The sequence below is a fragment of the Acartia tonsa genome, chromosome 13 (assembly GCF_053477335.1).
Source record: "Acartia tonsa isolate MP-2025a chromosome 13, ASM5347733v1, whole genome shotgun sequence".
NCBI classification, from domain to species: domain Eukaryota; kingdom Metazoa; phylum Arthropoda; class Copepoda; order Calanoida; family Acartiidae; genus Acartia; species Acartia tonsa.
The window spans coordinates 33,404,574-33,429,817 of NC_137272.1; the positions used below are offsets into that span (position 1 = coordinate 33,404,574).

A 25,244-nucleotide genomic window follows, 5' to 3' on the forward strand; every position below is an offset into this window, starting at 1 on the left:
CCTCTAGAGGCTTCATAGTAATGAATAAAATGATCGTTTCCCTAGATCAGGACGCACCACAAGATTTGTTATGTAGGTTCCTGAAATTAAAAAAAAAACTTATGGTGATTTCCCTTAAAATTAAAAGCGAGCACTAAAATCACACATCCTCTTTTTTTAATAATTTAAACCTCGCCAGACCTAATGAAAAATCCAACAAATAACCCTTTTCTTTATTTTTAACATATCTATAATACAAAGTAGAACGATGTTTGTTTGTTTGTCTGTCTGTTTGTTTGTAGCCAAGGATCTCGCTAACAGCTGAACCGATCAGGTTCTCCTTTACAGGGTAGCTTCTCATAGGTCCCGGAAAGGTTTATAACTATTTTCTTGACTACCCCCCCCCCCCAAATAAAAAATTCCCCCCCCCCCAAAGAATATTATTTTTCCATTTTTCTTTTAAATCTAAAATACGAAAAATTGGTTTAATCAACCCTCTTTGGGGAAAGCCCCTAGAGGCTAGAGGCGAAGCCACTAGTTTCCAATAAAGTGGAGGGAAATCTGTGCTCTATAAGTAACTTTGAGGGAAACCGTCGTATATTTTATGACAAATAGAATATTGTCATAGAATATTGCGACATTAAATAAAAAACAAATTAGACTGTAATTATAAGTATGATTTCTATTTCACTAACCACGGAAGATTGTCTATAATAAGATGCGACAAATATTTCAATTAATAAAAAAGAATCCAAACCTGCAGTTCTCATGACAACACTATGAACTAAATTAAAAGAAAGTTCATCTGTTATCATAATAAAATGTATTGGCGTTCTTCCCTAAAATAAAATATATCCTATTATATTAAGTAGTAAGCTTTTTTGTCTGTAAAGCGAAAGATCTTAACCGTTAAACTGATATGGTTCTTTTTTACAGTGAAGCTTTTTATAGGTCTAGGAAAAAAATCACCCCCTCCCGTCACAAAAAATATTTTCTTTACTTTTTCCTTTTAAAACTTAAATTGAAAATGTGGGGTCAACCCCCCCCCCCCCAAAAAAAAAACTTAATCGCCCCTACAGGTTTTTGGGATCCAGCTCAGCAAAGCATGTCAATGCCCCGTTTTGGTATTCTCTGCTTTACTTGATGAAATATTGGCATGCTTGATTTAATTGATAAAATATTGGGTTAAGTTGGCATAGGCGTCCAAACGATTTTGGGGGTGCCGTAGGTAAATACACCCCCCAAAATAAAAAATCTCTAATAAAAAAAATTTTTCCGCGCTTCGCGCGCATTTTTAATACTATATATTTAATAAAATTTAAATTACCCCCCCCAAAAATTTTACCCCGGGGGTAAATTTTGGGGGGGGGGGGGTAAACAAAATTTACCCCTGCCAACATATTTCAGGGGGGGTAATTACCCCCCCCAAGCAAATTTTAGATGACGGGTAAATAAAATCTTAAATATAAATTACGCAAGTGAGTACAAAATATATACGCATATTTTGGTCAATTTTGGTGTTTTTTAAAAATGCAAAATATAATGATAACTACTAAAACAATTTTTAAGTATAACTTTTATCTTATAAGGATAACAATTAAAAAAGAAAAATATTTTTACTATATGCAATTCGTGTTCAAACACCTAATTGAAAAAAATAATGCAAGATATAGCTTTTATTTTAAGATAGACTAGGGGCAACGCCTCCTAGAAGCCTTTAGGTATTATTAAAGTGGGAGGGGGATAAGTCAACCGCCTTTCTACTTTTTAATTTGAGTTTTAATAAAAAATATTATAAAAAAATTTTAGGTAGGGGATTTGATATTGGCGCATTTGTATAAACACCAGTTAATGCACAAAAATAAGGGGGGGGGACAAAACAAGTTTTTAAAAATCCGAGATTTCTAACTACTGTCATCAAATTTTACCCCCGGGGTAAAAATTTTGGGGGGGGTAAAAAAAATTTGCGGCGAGCTTCGCGGTCGATGACAAATTAATTCCACGCTGTATCACGGGATGGGGGCGTGATTGAAATATGTAGTATACTCCTTTGATTAAACTCAATTTACGGGTTTTTATATAATTGCAACGTAGTTATAAGACTTTTGGTAGCAATAAATTGAGACGTTGGGTATCCCTCTAACTGAACCGATTTTTGATTAGTCAACGGTCTAAATTTGTCTCGGCCAGGATATGATTAAAAGCCTAAATCGGCCAAGGAATAGCCGAGTACAATATTTTTAAACTTAAAAAATTAAAAATAAAGAGCTAAATGATTTATTGTGTCTTTCTCTTTTTATCGACAGACGCACTTGGATATATTATTTTCATAATTAATTATATGTATTTCCCATGTTAACGTCACCTTATGTGTAAATTTGGTGAGCCACAGTATTGAGTAGCGTTGTTAAGTTAGGATGGAAGAATTTTGTAATGAAAGCAAAAGTGGGGTAGAGGATAAGGGATGGGGTAAAACAGGTTATCATAATGTTTTATTTTCTTGACTTTAAGTTAAACTCTATCGAGCTTCGCGCGCCATTTTACCCCCCCCAAACACGAATTACCCCCCCCCCTAAAAAATTTTTACCCTCCCCAAAATAAAAAGCTTGGACGCCCCTGTAAGTTGGGTTAAGTTATGTTATATTGGGTAAAGATAACCCCAAAAAATAAGGGGAAGGGAGTTCTGGCTCGCTAGGCACTTTTTAGGTTGCTAACAAACTAGTGCCAAACTAAACCACGCGTTGGGGGCGTGATTTAAATGTGTAGTATACTCCTTTTGTTAAACTTAATTTAGGGTTTCTTATATAATTGCAACGTAGTTATAAGACTTTGGGTAGCAATAAATGGGTACACCTCCAACTGAAACGATTTTTGATTAGTCAACGGATCTAAATTTGTCTCGGACAGGATATCATTAAAAGCCTAAATCGGACAAGGAATAGCCGAAAACGATATTTTTATACTTAAAATTTAAATATAGAGCTAAATGAGTGACTGCGTCTTTCTCTTTTTATCGACAGACTCACTTGGATATATTATTTTCATAATGAATGATATGTATTTCCGATTTTAACGTCAGCTCATGTTTAAATTTGGTGAGCTATATTATTGAGTAGCGCTGTTAAGATTGGATGGAAGAATTTTGTAATGAAAGCAAAAGTGGGGAAGGAGGATAAGGGATGGGGTAAACGAGTTATCAAAAAACCCAAATTTCTTGCCAGTGGAACAAATTCCACCACTTTTTAAGGGAAATCACCAAAAAACTACTTACCAGCGAATACATGAAAATAGATTTGATAAGTGTTCCTAACTTTGCCAGGATACCTTCTGTTAAATTCTTTACACTACAAAATAGAAGCAGCTTATACTGTCTACAAAAAATAACGTCATACCATACACCAATGATAGGCCAGTTTACATTGTACCCTTGGTCAATTAGAATGTATACTGGCCTATCATTGGTCATTTGTATTGTATGACTTCATTTTTTATTGACACTATTTAATTCTACATAATATACAAATCAGATGATAAAATATTGGAAGGACAGAGATATGTTAGATATAATGAATAGATGGATAGAAAGGTAAATAGATAGATAGTTAGAAAGAACAATAGATGGCTGAATAGAATTAAAGTGATAAATAAATAGATTAATAAATATATAGATAGTTAAATAGACAGTTGAATAGATGGATGGATAGATGAATAAATGGATGAATTATTTAAATAGATAAGAAGATAGTTGAATTGATGTTCAATAGATGGATGGATAGATAGATAAATAGATAGTCATTGGACATATGGGTTTGATTCTGATTGATATCAATGGATATATTGATAAATGGATTCAGTGATGGGTGAATGTATAAAATTATTGACTAATGTATGAGAAATTGTTTACTTGGAAAAGATAGATATTCGTCTCAATTTAAATTGTAGATATTTAAACTTGTATGATATGTAGTTATTATTTCTCCCAATAGATGTCTCAAAAAAACTTACAAAATTTACAATAGTTATCATTTCAATAAATTTTATAAAATAGATTCTTTTTACTTAGATTTGAAAAGAATTTTCTTTATAAGTTTGTCTAAAAATACGAAAACTATGTACTGCAATTTTCGATCAAAATGAATACAGAATGACTTAAATTTAAAGAGCAAAGCTATTCTAATATAATTTATGCTGCAATAATACACCATGGTGCGTCAAATAAAGTACTGGACACTGTATGCGACAATTGTGGAGTAGATTCAGACTAATTATTTAACTAATTCTAACGAGACATCCCATTTTGTCCCTTTTTTGTATCATTTTGAAAAGTGCGACACCCTATGACGTCATCAACCTTTTGGGAAAGAGAAAGGGAAGAGGGGAAGAAAATCTCTTCAAAAGAGATGGGAGAAAAGGGGGCTTTCTTACTATAATAGGCTGAGTCGATTAGACAAAAAAAAATCATATATAAAGATGCAACGAGTGCAAACTGCAATATTTGCTATGCTCTTTGTAATTCTACTTTATGTTGCCTTTCCATAGAGAAATTAATTTGTACTTTCTAGAAATTAATTAACTTTTAAATTCATCCAGCTTGGAAATGATTTAGGGATAATCTCGTATTTTGCTGGTTTATTGCCCCTACAGGGCCATATCCTAACCTGCGTTCGACTCTTACCCTGCAAGAACCTAATTTAACCCTGCGGGGCAAATCTAACCTTAACTTAATTCTTCATCACATAGCGATTCTAGAGCAAGAAACTTTAACTTTCAGCAATCAACAAACGAAAACTTCAGTCCTATGTAATTTTGGGTCCAGAATCATAATCTGTTAAAACTAAAATCCTATGTCTTCCTATTTGCAATAAAATCGCATTAAAATTGCAACAAATATTTGCGATACCTTATTTTCATCTTATAAGAAACAATAATCCATTTTGCTAAAATAAAAATTAAAGTTAACCATTTATTAAATACTTTCATATCTTTAAATTTGCAAAAAAAAGATATTTTTTTGCAGAATAATGCCATTTATGTCAGCGATATAAAAAGTCTCCTTAAAAACAGATTGTTATAAAAAAAAGTAAATGTAAGTATTATAATATGTTTTTCTGAAGTCATTTAATAAATTTATACAGTAAAAACCAGAATTGTGCAACTTATTTCAATGAAAAGCCAAAAAACGTAATTTGCAAAAAAAATTGCAACCCCTAAATCACCTAGAAAAATAAACTTTTTAACCAAACTAAAATAATATGTTTTAAAAAACATTAAAAAATATTAATCTTTTATAAAAGAAAGTTTGTTAGAAAAGTTCTAATCAAATAGAACAGGGCAAAATTATTTTTTCAAAATGTAAACAAACACTTAACTTTGAATATTTCTATACTTTTTCTAAAACTTAAAAATCAAATCGTACTTAAAATCAATGTTTTGTTTGTTAAATCTTCTTGTGGCGAGATTTTTAAATGTTATTTTTTCATATGCATTGAATAATCATAAAAAAAAGAAAAAAAATTGCATTAAGCCGATTCAAATATATTAAATATTTCCTTATAAAGGCAGCAAAATAAAAAAAGGTGTTAAATAAAAATTATCTATATTTATTTCTTAAGCTGTATAACTTTTAAAAAAATTTTAAAACATGATTTTTGCTAAAATAGATATTTTTTCATTAAAAGGAAATATTGTTTATCAAATCAGCTGTTATCAAAGAATATATCGTTTTCTTATGTTGGGCTACGAATAGTAATTTCAAGGGATCGACAGCCGCACACAAGCCTAAAATTCCGCAGGTGTGCAAAATAAGATTTTAATAAGGAGAATTGTCTGTTAAGAAACAAGTTTAGATTTTCAGCTTAATTTTAAAGATATAATATGACGATTTAACTGAGGCTTACCCGCGGCTGTTGAACCCTGTTAATTTAAATTAAAAACTATATATCTTTAACAGTCTTTAACCCTCAAAAGTAGGACCCCTTTCCGCATCTTAACCAGTTGTACTTAGCAGCTCCGCCGCAGATGGTGGTTGGCGGGAAAACTTTTTCATGAAATTTTTTTCATGAAGCTTTAGTTTAAAATTTTTAGTTTCCAGCCTAAAATATAAGAAGTAGGATGTCCTCCTTATTGAACAAAACTCAAATAAAAGTTGGGTACGATTTAGGAAGCAAAAAAGCTATATATTTCTGACCACAAAATGCTGATTTTTACTTTTCTAACAGCTTTTGTTGATATAATTATCATATTCATCTGATTTTTAGATTACTCACAACAATTTTATAAGCGAAGCATCTCTATATTCAAATGTATGTTCTTCAACAGTAATTACGTAATTTTGCAACTTTATGTACAATTTTGTTTAATAACTACAAATTAATTGCCTGCTTATAAAGTTCTCACATTCTACTTTTGCACGCATCTGGGCCCTATTTTTTCATTTGCAAATTGAATACATGTTTGCGGGAGATAATTTAAATTTCGTCTTGGTTACCGCAAAATAATGCGGCACTGCTTTGACTGTAATAAAAAAACTCCAATGCTAATTGCCTAATAACACGTTTTTTATAGTATTATTTCTTATAAAATCAAATACAAACGCTAATGCATTAAAAATCTGTTATAAATTACAACAAATTAATATTATTATTTTTTTACCACTGGGAGTTATTTATATGAACATTTATGTTATGTTGTGAACATTTTAGCAGACAATTATTTTTTTTAAATTTATAAAGGTAAAATTTTCAGGGATATAAAAAAAAGTTTAGATTTTTTTTCATTTTAAAAGATAATTTAATTAATTGTCAATAATCGTATTTCAATATAATATATTTTTGATAGGCAATATATTAGTCCTAAAAATTGAAAGTCGTCGTACTGATTTTAATGATAAGGTTTTTAATTTAAAAAAAAAACTTAAATATCTCTGAAGAAGGGGAAAGAAGGATTTAACTGTAAATGAAAACATGAAATATAGGCCTTAATTTTATCGCCACACTTTGCGGATTCTTGCGGAGAGGTGTGGATAGTATAATTCGCCTCTGACTCGATGTGCATAGTTACACACTATACCTCTTAATATTAACCGCCATGCCAAATTTTAGTGTTGTAACTATTTTTTAGTTGAGTTCCTTTTACTTTTGGTATCTTTAAGTGTCACACCCTCCCTCCCCCTTTGAAGGCTATAGATAAGTAGTTGTGTTGTTTGCATAATTTTCATAATACAAGGATAACCACATCCATAAAAGTAAAGCTCTAACAGTAGGATAAAAGTACATTTACACTTGTAGAGTTTCAGAACTGAATAATCGGAATATAAATGTTTAATAGTCAAAACAAAATTGAAAGTAAATTAGTTGAATAACTGTCTATATACAGGATAATGTTTAAGGACATTCTTACATTTTTGGGACTTGATTATAGAGATGATTCGCCAATAGCATTATAACTTTCTTGTTCTAGGAATCTGTATTCCAAAAATCAGATGAACCATAAGGATGACAATATCCATAAAAGGGAAGCTCTGAAGTGGTAGAACAAACAAACATTAACACTTGTAGAGTGTAAGAACTGAATTATCAGAATATAAATGTACAAAAGTCGACAAAACATTATAAGTAAATTTCTTGAAAAAATGCTTAAATACAGGATAATACTTACATTTTTAGAACTGATTATAGAAATAATTTGCTTATAACATAACACTTTGTTGCCATAGGAATCAGTATTCTAACAATAAGATCAATAGGATTAATACATCATATAAAAATTGTTGTTAAAAATATAAAAATAAACATGTCTAAAATGGAAGTACGGACATTCTAGTAACAATTATTGAGTTGCTACGCTTTCTAAATCCTACCAACTACTACAGGTATCACTATGCAAAGGTTGAAATCAAGAGGACAATTCTAACATGCCCAAATTAACGAAAAAGATATCCTTTCCAGACAGACACACCCTAATTATAGAAAGCTTTGCTTTAATATTTAGTGGTAAAAAAGTTGATAATGTTTCAAATGGGCGTACGGGCATTCTGGTAACATTTATAGAGTGGCTATGCTTTCAAAGTTATACCTAACTATTATAGGAATCATCAGCTAACTGTTCCGACGGATGGGCATACGTAAGGACAGACCCTAATTATAGAAAAGGTTTAAAAATCAGACATCTGTATTACATTGCAGGGAAAAAAAATTTCCGCTTTGTTGATATCATGTTTTCTAGCGCACTACAGACTGGCTGACCAAGTGGGTTGTATAGTAAACGCAGATATTATAATCTTCACCTAAACAATCATTTGTAAAACCAGCTGAAAAAAATTCATTTTTCTTACGGAAATTAAGTTTAGTCTCCAATTTTTGTTTTCCCCTAAACATAGCTAACAGACAAACATTTCTAATCTTAGAGTAGCCACGCTAGTAAAGGCTAAACATCACAAAAACAAGTAAATCTTTCAAAAATGTTTTATATTTTAAATTAAAATGGATTGTGATTAATGGCATTTAGGAACAGTTTTGGCATTCTCCTCTTAGAAATATTTTTTTTCAATTTTGAAAATTTTTATACCCTCCCCCTTCCCCCCTGACAAAACAACTATTTTAGGTTAGGTTAGGTTTTAGAATAGGGAGCCGAGCGCTGCGATTAGGTAGGCAAGGGTGCCGAGCGCCGCGGCCAGAGTTCATAGTTCTGTCAAGGGGGGGAGAGGGGGGGGGGGAATTTTCAAAATTAAATAAAATATTCCTAAGAGGATATTACCACAGCTTTTACATAAAGGGATAGTTGCATGAAGTGCATTTCAGAAAAACAATTTCAATTGATATTTTTAAAACTACATGTACAAAATTAAAATCTTTTTAAATATATGCCCTATAAATATAGCTTAAACCATTTAAAAAGAAAATATATGCAGTTCACTAATTTCATAAATAAATGCATTTCGTGCAACTAACCCTTTAAATATACAACAAGTAACATTTTGATATTACATAGTATATAGTAAATATAATTATAATTCAACAGTTTCACAAAATTTTTAGTGACCTTAAATTTTATAATTTCAATATATTTTGTTTGTAAAATTCATTATTTTCTAAATTAAAAAATTATTTAATAAAAAATCCTTAATTTTAAGTTACAAATGCATGGAAGAAATGAAAGAATTAATATTTAAATTTAAACTTGTTCTTACCTACTTACAAACTATGAACAATATTATTTTAACAAAATAGTTTTTACTGAGAGAGAAAAATTTACCCGAAGAAAAACAATTTAACTATTTGAAATTATCCTTTTTAGCAAAATAGCGTAGACTACTGTACACTATTGTTTTAGATTATAACTAACGAAAAAGTTTGATTATAAAGAGTTTTTCATTGGATTAAATATCGCCCCCTGTATTTTTTTCTTACATGTCTAGATTCTTAAGAAAATACATTAGATAATGTTCTGAAAAAAAGATGTGTTAAATGTAGTTTCACTAAGTATAACACGTTTTTTATGCCAAATTATTAATTATGACTTAATAGATTAAAAAATGAAGACTGAAAAACTGTAGTTTCAAGTTTTGATAAACAAAATTATATAAGGATAGATAAATAATCATTGATTACAACCTTGCATTTATAAATCTTGTAATAATTATAGTTTTCTGTATGACCCGTACAAATATTAATAAGCTTTCAATTATAGCTTAATGACAAACCGAAATGACTGTTATGTTAACTAAAATTTTACAGATATAAAAAGTCTGTTTTTTATTGTGATGTAGGTTGCGATTAGAAACCAGTTTTCTGCAGGGCTGTTAGCATCTGAACAAAAAATGATATTTAATACAAAGATTTATAATAGATGAAATGACTTCAATTTTTAAAAGAGAACTTAAAGGTTCGCTTTGTCCTTCATTAACGGTTAGCACTTTTCATTAATTTTTTTTAGGTAGTTTTCGAAGTACATTCTTGCAACTTTTAATGGTGTATATGAATGAATAACCATGCATAAACTCTATTTCTTCCTAAGCAATTTAAAAAAAAGGTAATATCACCTACGAATACAAAAATTTCGTGACATCATTTCGTTGTCATGTCATGAAATGACAGACTGATGAATAAAACAATGAAACAATTCAAAATCATATTCATCCTATATCGTTACGGATTGAATGACGGACAGACAGAAGAAAATTTTAGAGTGGCTTCACTTAAAAAAGTAATTTGAGTAATTTCACTTATGATGATAGCAACGAATCTTAATAAACCTTAAAATAAAAGTTTATACCTGAAAATAATGGCAGGTTTGGTGGTTGTGTCTATGTGAGCGGCCGCCAGGCTGCTTTTAGGTACTACGCAATGCGCGCTAGGGCCGAGAACACGCGGACAAAGGCTAGCTGTCTTGGACTGCTGGTCTCCTAAAACAAAAAAAAAATTATTTTCACGACAAAAATATCTTAAAACATTTCTTTAAATAACAAAAAAATAATAAAGAGCTTTAAAATTATTTGTTGAAAAGTTTTTACACTTCAGGTTTGGAACCAACCAATCAAAATTAAATTAAAGTATTGAATGTTTTAAGCCAACGAATACAATAACTACAATAGCGTGGTTGTTATACTTTGGGTTCTAGTGATTTTAGTAAATATGATTTTTGACTTTCTGACTTTCATCTGACCGTATAAATGAAAATATTATATAACTAATGTTAACTCATCAATGTTTATGCACAAAATTACTCCTACTGCAGATTACAATTAGTGGTTGAAACTTGAAAATAAACCAACATATCAAAATCTATTAAGAGTCACCAAGTTGTCAAGCCAACAAGCCAAAAACATTTTCTTATAAAACTTTTGGGACTAGTGTAAAAAAAAACAATTTTCCCGGACCTCTAAGTACCTGTACTGGCCATTAATAGGTGGATTGAATGGCAGGTTATTGGAGACTGGAATGTGATTATCCTCAGGATGAGGAACTGGCCGGCTATCTTTAACCTGGACAGAAATTAATTATTTAAAGGGGGGGGAGGGGGCGAAAGTGACACTTTTTGAAACCAAAACTAAAAGTCAAAGGAACTCAACTAATTAAAGAGTTACAGATCTGACATTTTGCATGGCAGTTGCTTTATAGGGGTACAATATGGAACTGTGAAGAAACGGCGTCGCAACCGCCGAAAACCGCCGAGAAAAGGCAAAAAAAATTAGGCGGGAAACGGCGGTTGCGCCGCCGTTTCTTCACAGTTCCATATTTTACCCCTATAAAGCAACTGCCATGCAAAATCTCAGACCTGTAACTCCTTTTTTAGTGGAGTTCCTTTGTTGACTTTTAGTTTTGGTTTCAAAAAGTGTCACTTTCGCCCCCCCCCCCTTTTAGTTTTAAAAATCTCAAGAAGGAAAATAAAAACAAACTAGGAAATGTAATAAGTTTATTTGTATTCATGTGATATTAATGAAATTTTATTTAGAGACTACCAATTACTTTAACTAGCTATGTTTAAAATGTCATCGATCTACATTGAAAGGCCAACGAATTAACGACACTGAAAGACAATCAACATTTTTTATTTAATAGTATAAAAAAAGACTTTTTTAAATGTAGTACCTATGGACAAAGTTTGCATAATTAAAGGGATTTAAACATAAAAATGGATCATGAAGCATAAAAGAACTGCGATTCTCATTTGTCTAAAGAATCTACACAAAAAATTTCAGACTCCTTTCTTTATTTTTAGTGGTTTATTTTTGCACGAAAAGTTAATGTAAATTTTGTTACAGGAAAAAAATAATTGATCCGAAATTTAAACCTACTAAATGAAAACTAGCATAAATCCTGCCCTGTGGGTCTGCCCCCAACCCCTTACCACTTACAAATAAATGAGGTCCATATTAGCAACCTAACTATACAACATGTTCTACCTTGTAAATATTTCAATGAATGAGGGATCTTTTATTTTTTCAGTACAGCTTTGCAACCGATAAATATAATGGATATAGAATAACGTTTTTCACTTCGTTTTTAAGTTTTTAACTCTTGTATTTTTATTTTAATATCTGCGGACAGCTGTCTATAATACGATGTGATAAATAACTATTCCAGTATGGCTTCCAAACCAATTTATATCTGCTGGATAAGAACCTGTTCTAAGCCATACTGAAAAAGTCATGTATAGCATTGTATTACAGACATTTCCCACGATTACTAAAATAAAAATCCTAAAGAATAATGTCAGTTTTTTTTAGCACAGGCCTTAGGCAGGGAGGAAGGGAGGGGACAATGGGCAATTAATTCAATTTTATAGTTGTGACACTGTAAGGTTGAAAAACCAGATAATTCCAGATAAAACGAGTATTTCTGATAGTGCAACTTTTATTGGAATTTTTTTCATTTTTTAATTAATTTTAATTCAAAATGCACCATCCCCCAAACGCTACTTTACTAAAAGCCTCTGATTATCAAGATAAAGAACTTGGTAGCAATTCATTTACTAAAGAATATTAGTTTTAGAATTTAGCGTAGAAAAATAGCATAAAACCATCTTCAGATTTTAATGATGAAAACGGTCTAAAAGGATTTTAGAACCTTTATGCATCTTCCCTAAAATGTAGAACTTAATCGGATCGGTAACCAAATTCTTAAGCTATATATGAACAAAGCTTACTACTTTTTATTGGATATTAGCGCAGATTACTATATGTGTATCAGCATATTATAAATGGACGTACGGATTCTATGGTTTCTAAATCGTAATAAATAATAAACAAGAATCAGTTAAAACAATTGTATTAAAAATTATTAAAATAACAACAAATTCTACTTAAATAATACATATATAAATATAAAACAATTGAATTAAAAATGATTTATGGGTATAGTCCCATTCATGGCAACGCCCCTTAAGTGGCGATTCGTCGTATTTTCAAAATTGCTTGGGGCTAGAAATAGGAGAAAAGCTACTGTGAAAATACAAAGAAACTCCCCTTAAGGGGTGTTGTCACGAAAGGGGCTACCCTGATTTAATTACAACAAAATAATAAATAAAAATAAAATCCATTAGATTAACTTTTTAAAATCTAAAAAATTTGTCAGTTTAAAATTAAAAGTGCTTGTATACGACGTACCTACACAGTTATATACACTAGGTATAAACAAATTAACTTGATTAAAAATGTTTATGAATAAAAAAGGTTGCAGAAAAGAATGTCTCAAGGATATTTTTAGTTTTGTATTTAGATTTATGGTTCTAATTCTTAATTATATTTGGTCTAGTTACAAAAAATTTACTTTTTATTGATAAAGTCTTAATAAAACATATTTTGGAAAGTATCAGATAAAACAAATGGATATAATAAAATAAACTTATAAATGGCCCCCTTTTAAATAAAATTAAACAAGGATGACAACATCCATAAAAGCGAAGCTCTGAAATGGAAGGACAAACGAACATTAACACTTGTAGATTGTCAGAACTGAATTAGCAGAATATTAATGCATCAGTACAAACAATATTGTAAGTAAATTTGTTGCAAAACTGCATAAATAGATAATACTGTTTAAGGACATACTTAAATTTTTAGGACTTGTTTATAGACATGAAACATTTTTATGTTAATTCATTGATATATTATAAAGAATTAATTTTTAATTAGTTTTGATTGATAAAATCAAAACATGTAACTTTACTGTATACTAGCATACAATATTTATGACGCAAGACACTCTAAAAGCTGAGTATTTTACCCACAAAGGAAAGAAACATCATGATTCAGTAAAATTTATTGAATCCATAGTAAAAAATAAACTTTAAAATCCTAATAAAAATCGACGTGGGCAATTGTTCTTATTTTTGGCTTTGCAGTATGATTCTACAGGTGTCACAGTATGTTTTTTATATACCTTTCAAAAATAGTTTAAAAACAGTTTAATTTTCCATTTTAATATCCGTGGACAGCTTTCTATAATACAATGCAATAAATAACTATTCCAGTATGACTTCCAAACCAATTTATATCCGCTGAATAAGAACCGGTTCTAAGCCATACTGAAAAATCATGTTTAGCTTCATATTACAGTCAAATTTCCACATTTTCCCACAATTACTAAAATAAAAATCATAAATAATATGTCAGTTTTTATATCACAGGCCTTTATCACAAAACTGGTTTTAATCTTATAATTTTCCATTTTAGTATCCGCAGACAGCTGTCTATAATACAATGCAATAAATAACTAGTCCAGTATGGCTTCAAACTGATTTATATCCGATGGATTAGAACTGGCTCTAAGCAATACTGAAAAATCATGTTTATCTTCGTATTACAGTCAAATTTCCACAATTATTAAAATAAAAATCATAAAATTAATGTTAATTTTTTACCACAGGCCTTAGGCACATCAGGGCCCACAAAAATGGTTTTATTTGTATATTTTTTCATTATAAATAACTGTGGAAAGCTGTCTATAATACAATGCGATAAATATATATTCCAGTATAGCTTCAAACCGATTTATATAAGATGGATTAGAACTGGCTCTAAGCAATACTGAAAAATCATGTTTAGCTTTGTTTTACAGTCAAATTTCCAATTATTAAAATAGAAATCATAAAATAATGTTTAATTTTTTAGCATTGGTCTCAGGCACCTCAGGGCAAACAAAACTGGTTTCATTTGTATATTTTTTTATTCTAAATAACTGTGGAAAGCTGTCTATAATACAATGCGATAAATACCTATTCCAGTATGGCTTCCAAACCGATTTATATCCGCTGGATTAGAACCGGCTCTATGCAATACTGAAAAATAATGTTTAACTTGGTATTACAGTCAAATTTCCACAATTATTAAAATAAAAATCATAAAATTAATGCTAATTTTTTTACCACGGGCCTTAGACACCTCAGGGCCCACAAAACTGGTTTTATTTGTATATGTTTTCATTCTAAATAACCGTGGAAAGCTGTCTATAATATGAGGCGATAAATTGATTAATTTAAGCATGTTAGAGTTGTCCTATAATTTTCAAACTATGGATTTCCAGCCCAAAAGTTGTTGATCAACAGTGCAGTTACTCTTTAATTTATTTGCCTTGTGGCTTTTCTTGGATGTAATTAAATATCTAGGTTTACAATTCAAATATTATGCTTATTTTATTCTAAAATCTTTTAATCATTTTTAGTCTTTTAAAATCGCTAGGATTTGTAGTTGAACTTAAAAAAAGAGCGAATTATGAGATTTCCATTTTATTATTGTTATTATCATAAACCGGTTTCAAGATATCCAAGAAACCATAGAATTTCTTCTGCTACAACCATTTGACCTTCCCTGGTACACTGGAGAGAGTACCTCTCTCCCCCTTCTGGCGATTCCAGCTTCCGTGTCGCTGGGGCCCCCCCAAATTCTACACAGTGCCTAGGATGAGAGACTTTCCCTTTTCAGATGGAATCTTTTGGGTCCTCCACAACTTTACATATATGATCAAGGGATAGGATAGCCTAGCTGGCCTGGGTCCTTGCCAAAGAAGCTGGCCCCAACGTCATCAATTAAAATAAATTTCATCAAATAATATAAAGTTCTAATGCTGAGTCTTCCCTCCCCCCCCCCCCCGATGACCCCTTCGCCGCTCATTCCCCCCTCCGTCCGTACCCCATTCGACCCCATCCATAAAAACCGACAATTACTGTCAAAAGTATAATTTAAAGATGAATAAATAAACCCTTCTCTTACATCTACTTAATCAAACATAACCTAAACTGAGCATCATTTGTTGTCTAGATGCAATACAAATGGTATTTTTAAAAGTTTTCTTCAGTTTTGGTTTGTACTAAATTAGCTCTTATAATAATTTAAAGCTGGCAATATTATTCCTTTAATTATATTTTGTATGCATTAAGTAACAATAAATGTTTATAACGGACCTATTAATGATTATAAAGTACCATCACTTTCTATATTTTATTCTATATTTCTATAATTTTAATATTTTCAACAAATTTTAAAATTGTTATGAAAATTATAACACGCCTCTAATAACAATCAAAACAATAATAAAAAATAGAAATCAGCTGATGTGATGAACATTGAAGATTGAATTTATTTAAAAAGTAGCAAAAAAACTAATTTTGTTACAAAAAAAAGAAGCAAATACGTTTTATAGAAATTATGTATTGTTTTTAAGATTTTTAATATTTTTTTTAAGCATTAAAAATAGTTATTTTAAAAAAAGTTGTTAATTTTATTACGATCAACTCTTCCTATTTCATTGACGTCACAGGGTGTCGCACTTTTCAAAAGAGATACAAAAAAGGGACAAAATAGGCGGTCTCATTCTAACAAAATTGCCTATTTTCAACGTCCAGTATGAAATAGGCTAATATTTTAAGCTAATTCAGATATTAGCACTTAAATTCAACAAAAAAGAAGCTTTTCTGAAAATCATTAATACACGGTTGAAAACAACTATGAGCCAAACCAAAGTCGGTAGAAATGCACAAGCTTACACCAACAACGAAATTAATTTGCAAAAAATCACAAAACTCATACTTGATTTTCAGCTGTCGTTGGGGGACAACACTTGACGACCTTCTTATCTTCCCCCCAAATATTATTTTAGATTTATTTTGCTTGTTGGCTATACCTTATTCCTGAAAATGCACCAATATCCTCTAACTATTGACGACAAACAATTCTTTCATTGCACTATCTTTGTCTCGAAGTTCTAACTGCATGGTTATGTATTCGGTCTGTTTTAGGACAAACGCATAACAGTACTCTTAATATTAATGTCGCTCATATGACATAGAAGCAGTAGGTAAAACTTTTAAAGTCTAAAAATAAAACTCGGTTTGGGCTGAGATTTGAACCCAAGCAACGGGTAGATTCGCTATGTGTTACACCACTGACGCGGGTTAACCGTTAAGTAACAAAATCCTAAAAAAAACCTGATTGCACAAAATGACAGAAAGACAGACAAACGGACAGAGAGAGAGAGGGGACAATGGGCTGTATATTGCACTAGTCCCCAAAGATTTATATTTACGCTCTCTTATTTGTTTGCTTAACAGCTTTGGGGACTTTATATTTTCATTAATGGATTAATTAAGTTGTGTTTTCAAACAATTCAATCACTAATTTTGATCTACAGAAGGAGTAATCTTGTGTATCATAATTAAGAATGTACATCTATTTATCGGCCATTGTGTTATCCCTGTAGATTCCTGGATAAATTTACCTGACATCACATGCAATAGCCCCCACAGAAATGTATTCATTTGTTGGAGGTCTAGCTTCGCTGGCTGGGATAAGCTTATTCTCTATCATCTAAATTAACAATTATTATCAGAGAGAGAGGGGACATTGGACTGTTTATTAACATAGTCCCCAAAGTTTTATGACATTTTCTTATTTGTTGGCTTAACAACTTTGGTTACTTCAGTAAATTTTGATTGGTTGTTTCATTAAGTTGAGTGTTCCAACGTTTTCACCCCTAATTTCAATTTACAGAAGGGGTAATGTTGTGTGTCATCATTGGGGATTTACATCAATTTATCGTCCATTGTCTTATCCCTTTAGATCCCTGATTATTATAGCAACAAGGATGATAACTTCCATAATTGCAAGTAGCGAGCCACGAAGTCAAGAAACTACTTAAAAGTAGCAAGTACAAATAAATAATTGATAGACAAACGGACAATGTGTTGTATAGAGCAGTTGTTAGGAAAGAAAATGCGAACAATAAAAAAAATCACGAAACCTTTATAAGAAAATTCTTTGTCTTTAAAAGAATGAACGACATACAGACAGACAATGTAGATTATGGTGACGCTTCGGATTCAAGTTGTTCAATCGCCCAGGGTAACACCCATCAGACAACCAACTCTTTGATTGAACCACCTGTGTCTGAAAAGTCCTAATTGTGTATGGTAATGAGTTGTACCTGTTTTGAGCCAAGGCATTCTCTCTACTCTAACTATTTATGTCGCGCATCTGACATAGCAGCTGTAGGAAATATTTTTAACGTCTTTAGTATATGAAGCAGTGTTGGACCAAGATTCGAATCTCTCACCTCCCCGACGACGAGCTGATGCGCTAAGTGTTGAGCAATGGACACGGGTTGTGTACTGAGCTGGATCTTTAAATCATTTTAGTGGTGAGCCAGATCGGAGTGAGCCAACTTTCCACCAATGAGAGCACAACATTCTATGAAATGCTGCGCTGTGATTAGCTGAAATTCGGCTCACCCCGATCTGGCTCACCACTGAAATGATTAAAAGATCCAGCTCTGGATACTCATTGGTACTGGGAATCATAAACCAACGCGACGTTTCAGCTATCTATTTTAAATAGAAGCCGAGAAAATTATATTTCCCACATAGCGTTACAGACGTACGACAAAAGGGACATTTCTTCGAAAGGTGAAAATAAAGAAGGAAGGGTTCAGTTAAAACGAAGGAAAGCACCAAATATTTTTGAATCAGGTTCAGTTGATGGTGAAATGCTCGTTAGATCTTCAAAATGGATGTTCTTTAAAGGCTATTAGCAGCCAAATGGCTCAACGTATTTATGATAATCGCACCGATAAAAGAAGAAATAACGCACAGTTATGTCGCAGTTCATACAAATGCGCAAAAAAAACTTATTTTACGCACGTTATAGATTTTGTATGCCGCTTAGAACAATGTGAGGACATAACCTATACTTTTTTACAGGCGTTTTGCAGCTAGCAGCCTCTCAAGTTCATATATTTTTTTTGTAGAATCATAGATATATTTTACTGTGAACTTTCCCAGATCCATAAATTGATTACCTTATTTCTCAAATCATTCAAATCCTCTATGCCATTGGATGTTACCTAAATAAAACATTTATTAGGTAAAATCAGCATTTAATTAGATTGTTATTTTAAAGTAATAGAATTCAATAGAAACAAAATAATGTAATAGTTACTTATCGCATCGTATTAAAAACAGTTCTCCGCGGATATAAACATTACAATTAAAAGATTAAAACCAGTTTTTTTTAGCCTGAAGATGATTTTAATCGTAGAAAATTGGATGTATTACGATGCTAGACATAATTTTCAGTGTGGCTGAGAACCGGTTCTAATCCACCGGATATTAATCGGTTTCAAAGCAATACGGGTAATGAATTTACAATATTTCTTACGAGCGGCTAAAGCCTCTAAAGGCCTGTAGGGGCACTTGTTTGAAAAAAGAAAAAGGAAAAAATTGTGAAGAGGATCATTTTTTTCTAGGGGCGATTTTATTTGAAGGGTGGTGGTATCCTTCCCGAAAATAATTGTAAACCTTTCCAGGACTGCATTGCTGCATTGCAAAGAAGAATCGTTATATTAGAAGTTAGTAAGATCCTTCAGTACAAATAGACAGACAAACTCACATTCTGTTACTTTTTAATAAGTCATAACTCAACAAAGTTAATATGACTACAACAGTATTGATTTTAATATTGAACAAGGATAAAAACTTTCATAAAATACAAATTAACAGTGTTTACACTTTTCCACCAACAATTTTGATCTTCAGAGGGGTTATTTTGTTATCATAATTGGAGGTAATTGTAAGGTCATATCCCTTAATATCTCTGAGAGAGAAAACTCTGTTGGACTTCATAAAAACTAAAACTCTTTCATAAAGATTTTTAACCTTAAATAATAATCTTATTTTGTTTTAAAAGTGCTGGAAACTGTCATGTGTGACGTCATAAAAGTACGTCTAAATCCATTTTTTTAGGGGTTTCTTTTCCACTTCTCCACTCGTCCTTCCTTTTAATACATATTTTTTAGGACGTCACACATGATACTTTTTAGGGCTTCTGTTTTCAGGCTCTTTAATTCTTGCTAAATAATTGACAAACTTATTATAGAAATACTTTGCTTTTTAATAAGAAAGCAGCTATTAAGCAGTAAATAAGCAGTTAAGCTGTCAATGTTCTTAAGTGGTCAAATATGCATCATTGCAAGGAGAATCACTAGAAAAATCAGACATTTATCTATTATAGTATCTAAGAAAATTTAATTTTTGTGAAGTTGTGAACTTATCCAGCCATACAGACGAACAAACCAACCCTTATCATAGAGTAGCAGTACTGCTAAAAATAATAAAAAGCACTTAATTAAATTGTGTTATTTTATTCATCCAAGTAAAGTACAATTAAAATCAATACAAGTAAACTTACTTCTTTTAAAAGCGAATCTTTGCTATAATTAAGGTCAGTCCGTCTGTCTGTAACTGTTAGCTGTTTTGATTAATATAGACATATTAGAAATGTCCTATCGATTTCAAACTTTGCACGATAATTCATATAACAGTTAGGTAAGATTTAGAAAGAGTAGCAACTCTACAATTATTAAATGAAAGTCCTTACGTCCATTTAAAACATGTTTATATTTAACCTTTTTAAAAACATTTTTTATATGTTATAATTATCCTATTCATCTTATATTTGGAATAATGATTCCTATTACATAAAGAAATAATGTTATAAGCAAAGGGTCTCTAAAATCAAGTCCTAAAATTGTATGCATGTCCTCAAACAATATCTTATAATTATGCAGTTTTCTCCTACCTTTCCAGAGCTTTGCTTTTATGGATGTTGCCATCCTAGTATAAAAACATTATTGAAAAATATTTAGTTTGTTTTGGTGTCAAAAATTTATTTTGTATTAATTTTGAAAGCAGTTTGAACAGTTATTTGGAAACTTTTCTTTATTCAGGTTAGTTTTATTTACAGTTTTTAAAAAAATTTAATAATTTAATATAGAAATGTACAATCATAAGATTAAAACCAGTTTTTTCAGCCCGTGCCTTAAAACTGGTTTTAATCTTATGATTGTACATTTTTATATTCGTAGACAGCTGGATATAATACGATGCTAGACATAGTTTTTTCGTATGGATAAGAACCGGTTCCTATCCACCGGATTCGAATGAATACGAGAATAGTTATTAATCGAACTGTATGATAAACAGCTTTCCGCGGATATAAAAATGTACAATTATAAGATTAAAACCAGTTTTTTAAGCCCCGAGATGACAAAAGCAAGGTATAACAAAACTGGTTTTGATATTATGATTGTACATTTCCATATTTGTAGAAAACTTGATATAATACAATACAATACATGATTTTTCAGTGTGACTGAGAACCAGTTCTTATTAATCGGTTTTGTAGCCATACTGGAAATCATATTTACTTTTAGTCAACTTTAATTTAGTCCGCAGATGATGTCATTAAAATAATCAATTGAAGCCCATCAATATGATTGACATCATGGATGCCAGAACTCTCCTAAAAGGCCTAGTCCAGATTGTTGCACTGGCATTGTTCACTTTCCAGATGCACCATTCTATTTCTCAGTTTCAACAAAAGCCAGTGATGGTGCAAACATCAACAACCACCATTGACAAAATCCAGATGCCCATCATCTTTGTGTGTCAGGTAAGGACAAGGGGATTGTGATACTAGCACACAATTCAAAAATATGTAACGAAACCTCTCTGAGTAAACTCTATCTGAGATGGGTTTTTAATAAATGCCGCGTTTTTTCGACAATTTTTTAGACATTGATTGATTGAACGAAGACGATGGGAGAGTATACAACATAAGAATTCAAAATTTTAAAATTATTATTTTAGCCATTTGTATAATGTCTAATACAACTTAAATCCATTTTGTGCATATTTATTAATGCATCTTTTTAGATCTGTATTAGACATTATACAAATGGCCAAAATAATAATTTTAAAATTTAGAATCCTTAAGTTGTATACTCTGTTTTAAACCTTATTTCATCTTGAAGATCAATGCCCCGTACGATTTTAACAGAGTATACAAATTAAGAAATCAAAATTTTAAAGTTATTACCGTTAGCCATTTGTATAATATCTAATACAGCTCTAAAAAGATGCATTAATAAATATGCAGCGAAAATGGCTTTAAGTTGTATTAGACATTATCCAAATTGCTAAAATAATAATTTTAAAATTTTGAATTCTTAAGTTGTATACTCTCCCATCGTCTTCGTTCAATCAATCAATGTCTAAAAAATTGTCGAAAAAACGCGGCATTTATTAAAAACCCATCTCTGGTATAGCGTAAATTTTGCCTTTTAAAAAAGTCTTTTAAGAGAAGATTTAGCCAATATCAGAAGAGTTTTTTTTTGTTATTGCTAAAAATTTGTAATTTAAAAACAATAATGAATAAATAAAGCTACATCAAAATAATTTTCTTTTTCATTTTGCATGCTTCATTACCATCAGTTATAGTTGTGTAAAATATCTTTTTATATTTTTTGGCTTTAACAATATGGAGGAAAGTTAAACAAGCTCTTAAAGGGGGTAAATTTTTATATTGAAATCTATGAAATCATCACTAAAGCAGAATCACAGTCCCTTGTCTCTAAATGTCAGGATGCCCAGTATGACTTCATCAAGTCAGATTTCTATGGCTATAAATGGATTGACAACTTTGCAAGTGGCCAGTTGGTGGATTCTGGAAAAATCACATGGAATGGAAAATTTGGAAATGCAACTTTTAAGGAGTTAACTAAGATTCTGTTCAAAGCTGATTATGATAAGTTCATTGCTGTAACCTACAACTCACAAACCTCTTCATCCTTTGAATGGACCAAGGTTGAGAGTGAGGAGACTTTTATAGCTCCACATGGATTCTGCAAGAAATTTGTCCAATCCCAACAAAGCACCTACTTTGCAATGGTAAAAAACTCTATCTTTCTGATTGTTGATCCCCAAACTGACAACAACATCAAGATTACCCACCTGGAGAATGGCCATGGTGCCTTTGGACCAACTACAGAATCTTTCTTTGCCTACTTCTCGTATGAAATGGAAATAAGCCTGCTAGACACCACCCTCCTTGTTGGTAAAAATTGTGTTAAATATGAAGATGGTGGATACCAGAATTGTGTTTCCAATGCAATGACTGACAAGGTACTGGACTGGTATGGATGTCTGCCCCCATGGGAAGGTTCAGGTAATAAGATCCCTACTTAGTAAATAGGACCAATAAGAACACAGTGAAGGAACAACCCGGCCATATTATTCGGTAGAACGATTTTTTCCGTTTAAATCATTGCCCTAAGATAGAACAATAGAGGGGGAAGGTGTTCAACTACTGCATGTCCCCATCCCAAGGACCATATACCGAATTTCAATTGGGTCCTTGAAAATCAACCTATAGCATCGGGAATATTAACAAAGCCAAAAGAACAGAAAGCAATTTGCAGACAAAAAAAGGTCCCCAACAGTGAGATCCAGATATTTTTATGGTTATACATCTTTATTTATAGATTTATTGATATAAGTCTATAAAAAGTTTAAGAATTTCTTGGCTATGAATACTCAAAATACTTTGCAAAAAATTTCTTTTTTAAGTAGGGATGATTAATGTGTCTGACAGTCCATCTAGATTTATAAATCTATTGTTTAGGCAACAAAAGCTTGGCATGTGACGAAAAAAAGGATATAAAACTAAGTGACAAATCCAGAAAAGAATTATCTGAGGAGTTTAACCGGTTAGCTGTTGGACAAGAATTTCACATGTTCAACTCCTGCCTGCCACCTTGCCTGACCACCAGCATCAAACTCAAGGAGATGAAGCATATCACTAACCAACCCGAGGAGGCTGGGGTCAGAATTGATGTTAGTCGGAAACCTATCACTGTCAAGACTCTTGTGTATGCCTATGATGTGTTTGATTTTGTTGTTGATCTTGGGAGTGCTTTGGGACTTTGGTTTGGCTTGTCTGCCCTCAGCATCTTTGATATTGTTTTTGATTTGTTTCGAAATACAAAAACTAGGTGCTTTAAATAAATCTTAATAAAAACTTTGGCAGTAAATTAAAATTTTCTTATATCTATTTTTATTGGAAAAATTACGAATGATGTGACCCACAAAAATTTTAATTCTTTATTAGGATCATTAGGGATAGGACAATGGACGTCACGTCAGATTGATTTACTACAACCCCCATAATAAGATATAAATCTAAATATTCTGCAGGTAAAAATTATTGGTTGAAAAGTTTGGATATTGCTTTTAAAAAAAAGTTTTAAACTATATAATCCAATAGTGAATGTGATTCTTGAACTTTTCGTACTAGTCTCCAAAGTTTTATAATAAAATTTTCTTATTCGTTGGCTTAACAACTTTCGGGGACTTATTTTTGAATATTGATTGGTATGTTCATTAAAACTTTAGCGTTGAAATGTTCCAACTACGAGTTGTAATCTATTTACAGTAGGCATACTTTTTTGTATCATCATTGAGAGTGTACATCAATTTATCAGTCATTGTCTTATCCCTTTCGGTCCCTGCCAACGTCCCTTTCATCTCTCTGAATTTTCGTAAAGAACGTGTCCTTACTTTTGTGATTTTTATTTAACCTATTTGTGTTCAATGTTTTGATTCACCAGGCTTCAATAAAATATATTTTTTCAATAATTACTCAACATAATTAAAAAGGTAAGGTGTCAAATTAAAGATCTTACTATTTCTGTTCATAATGGCAGTTTTCTTCTTTTTTCGTTGCGTTTTAGTACCTTAAAACCAACTTAGTTTAAAAAAACTTAAATTACTTCAAAAATAAGAAGTCTACAAAAAACGATTGCATATCTAAATTCTATGGATCATTTTACATCTACTACATGCTAAAAGCACCGTTCAGCTTTTTAAAAAAAAAATCACAAAAGTTAGGACACTTTTTTTCCTAATTTTTACAATTCTATTATTTTTTTGAAAAATGTAATTTTTATAATCTTACCTTTTCTTGTCTTGATGTTGATATTAATTGTAAAAAACTGATGAATAATAATAAAAAAGTTTTCATTTTCATTTTTGTTTTATTTTTTAATTTACTTTTGTTACTAAATCTAAAAAAAAACTATTTAAATTTTAAATTAACAAGGATGACAACAATTTAATTTTTAGTAGCGAATCTACTCTATAATTCACTTTGTCTGTCCGTCAGGCCGCCAGTCCGTCCGTCCGACAGTCCGTAACGCTATGGGGGAAAATAGGATTTTCTCAGCTCAAAAGATAAAAGGAGTGGGTTAATGAAGAACTTTATAAAAGCAAACTTGTTCAAAATTTTAAATTGATAATCTTTGCTTTTCTTGTCATAATTGTTCGCTAACTCCTAGGGGATGAAAATTGACCTTAAAATTTTCAAATTTTCGCAAAATTTAGATTTAGTTGGATTTTAAAATTAGCAAAGGGTGTTGTTAGACCTACTTACTGATAAAATT

The 25,244-nt window shown here is 31.2% G+C and overlaps 1 protein-coding gene and 1 long non-coding RNA gene across 8 annotated transcripts; both read right to left on the minus strand.

Moving 5' to 3' along the window:
* Window positions 1-12: 12 nt before the first annotated feature.
* On the minus strand, window positions 13-24,865 carry LOC145335263 (uncharacterized). Its single transcript, XM_080181001.1, has 6 exons — window positions 24,761-24,865; window positions 18,768-18,812; window positions 17,193-17,281; window positions 3,251-3,323; window positions 737-818; window positions 13-80 (listed from the first exon to the last, which is right to left on the minus strand). The coding sequence occupies exons 1-6, from the start codon at window positions 24,830-24,832 to the stop codon at window positions 13-15; spliced, it is 429 nt and encodes a 142-aa protein (XP_080037127.1). The 5' UTR covers window positions 24,833-24,865.
* LOC145335411 (uncharacterized) lies at window positions 8,428-11,075 on the minus strand. 7 transcript variants are annotated; one of them, XR_013885210.1, is made up of 6 exons: window positions 10,866-11,075; window positions 10,252-10,381; window positions 9,591-9,785; window positions 9,167-9,423; window positions 8,734-9,067; window positions 8,428-8,505 (listed from the first exon to the last, which is right to left on the minus strand). It is a non-coding gene; the product is annotated as an uncharacterized LOC145335411 (long non-coding RNA). The 7 variants fall into 7 exon arrangements; XR_013885208.1 differs by having other exon boundaries at window positions 8,428-8,738; window positions 8,928-9,067; window positions 10,866-11,060; XR_013885209.1 differs by having other exon boundaries at window positions 8,428-8,738; window positions 8,928-9,018; window positions 10,866-11,056.
* Window positions 24,866-25,244: the final 379 nt, after the last annotated feature.

What these genes read in the sequence shown, in the direction of transcription:
- LOC145335263 (XM_080181001.1), bottom strand. Translation starts at nt 24,832, where the DNA reads ATGAAAATGAAAACTTTTTTATTATTATTCATCAGTTTTTTACAATTA. An exon ending in TGAATGATTTGAGAAATAAG is followed by an intron (nt 17,282 to 18,767) that starts GTAATCAATTTA and finishes TTGTTAATTTAG; the next exon opens with ATGATAGAGAATAAGCTTAT. An exon ending in TGTTGTCATGAGAACTGCAG is followed by an intron (nt 81 to 736) that starts GTTTGGATTCTT and finishes TTTTAATTTCAG; the next exon opens with GAACCTACATAACAAATCTT.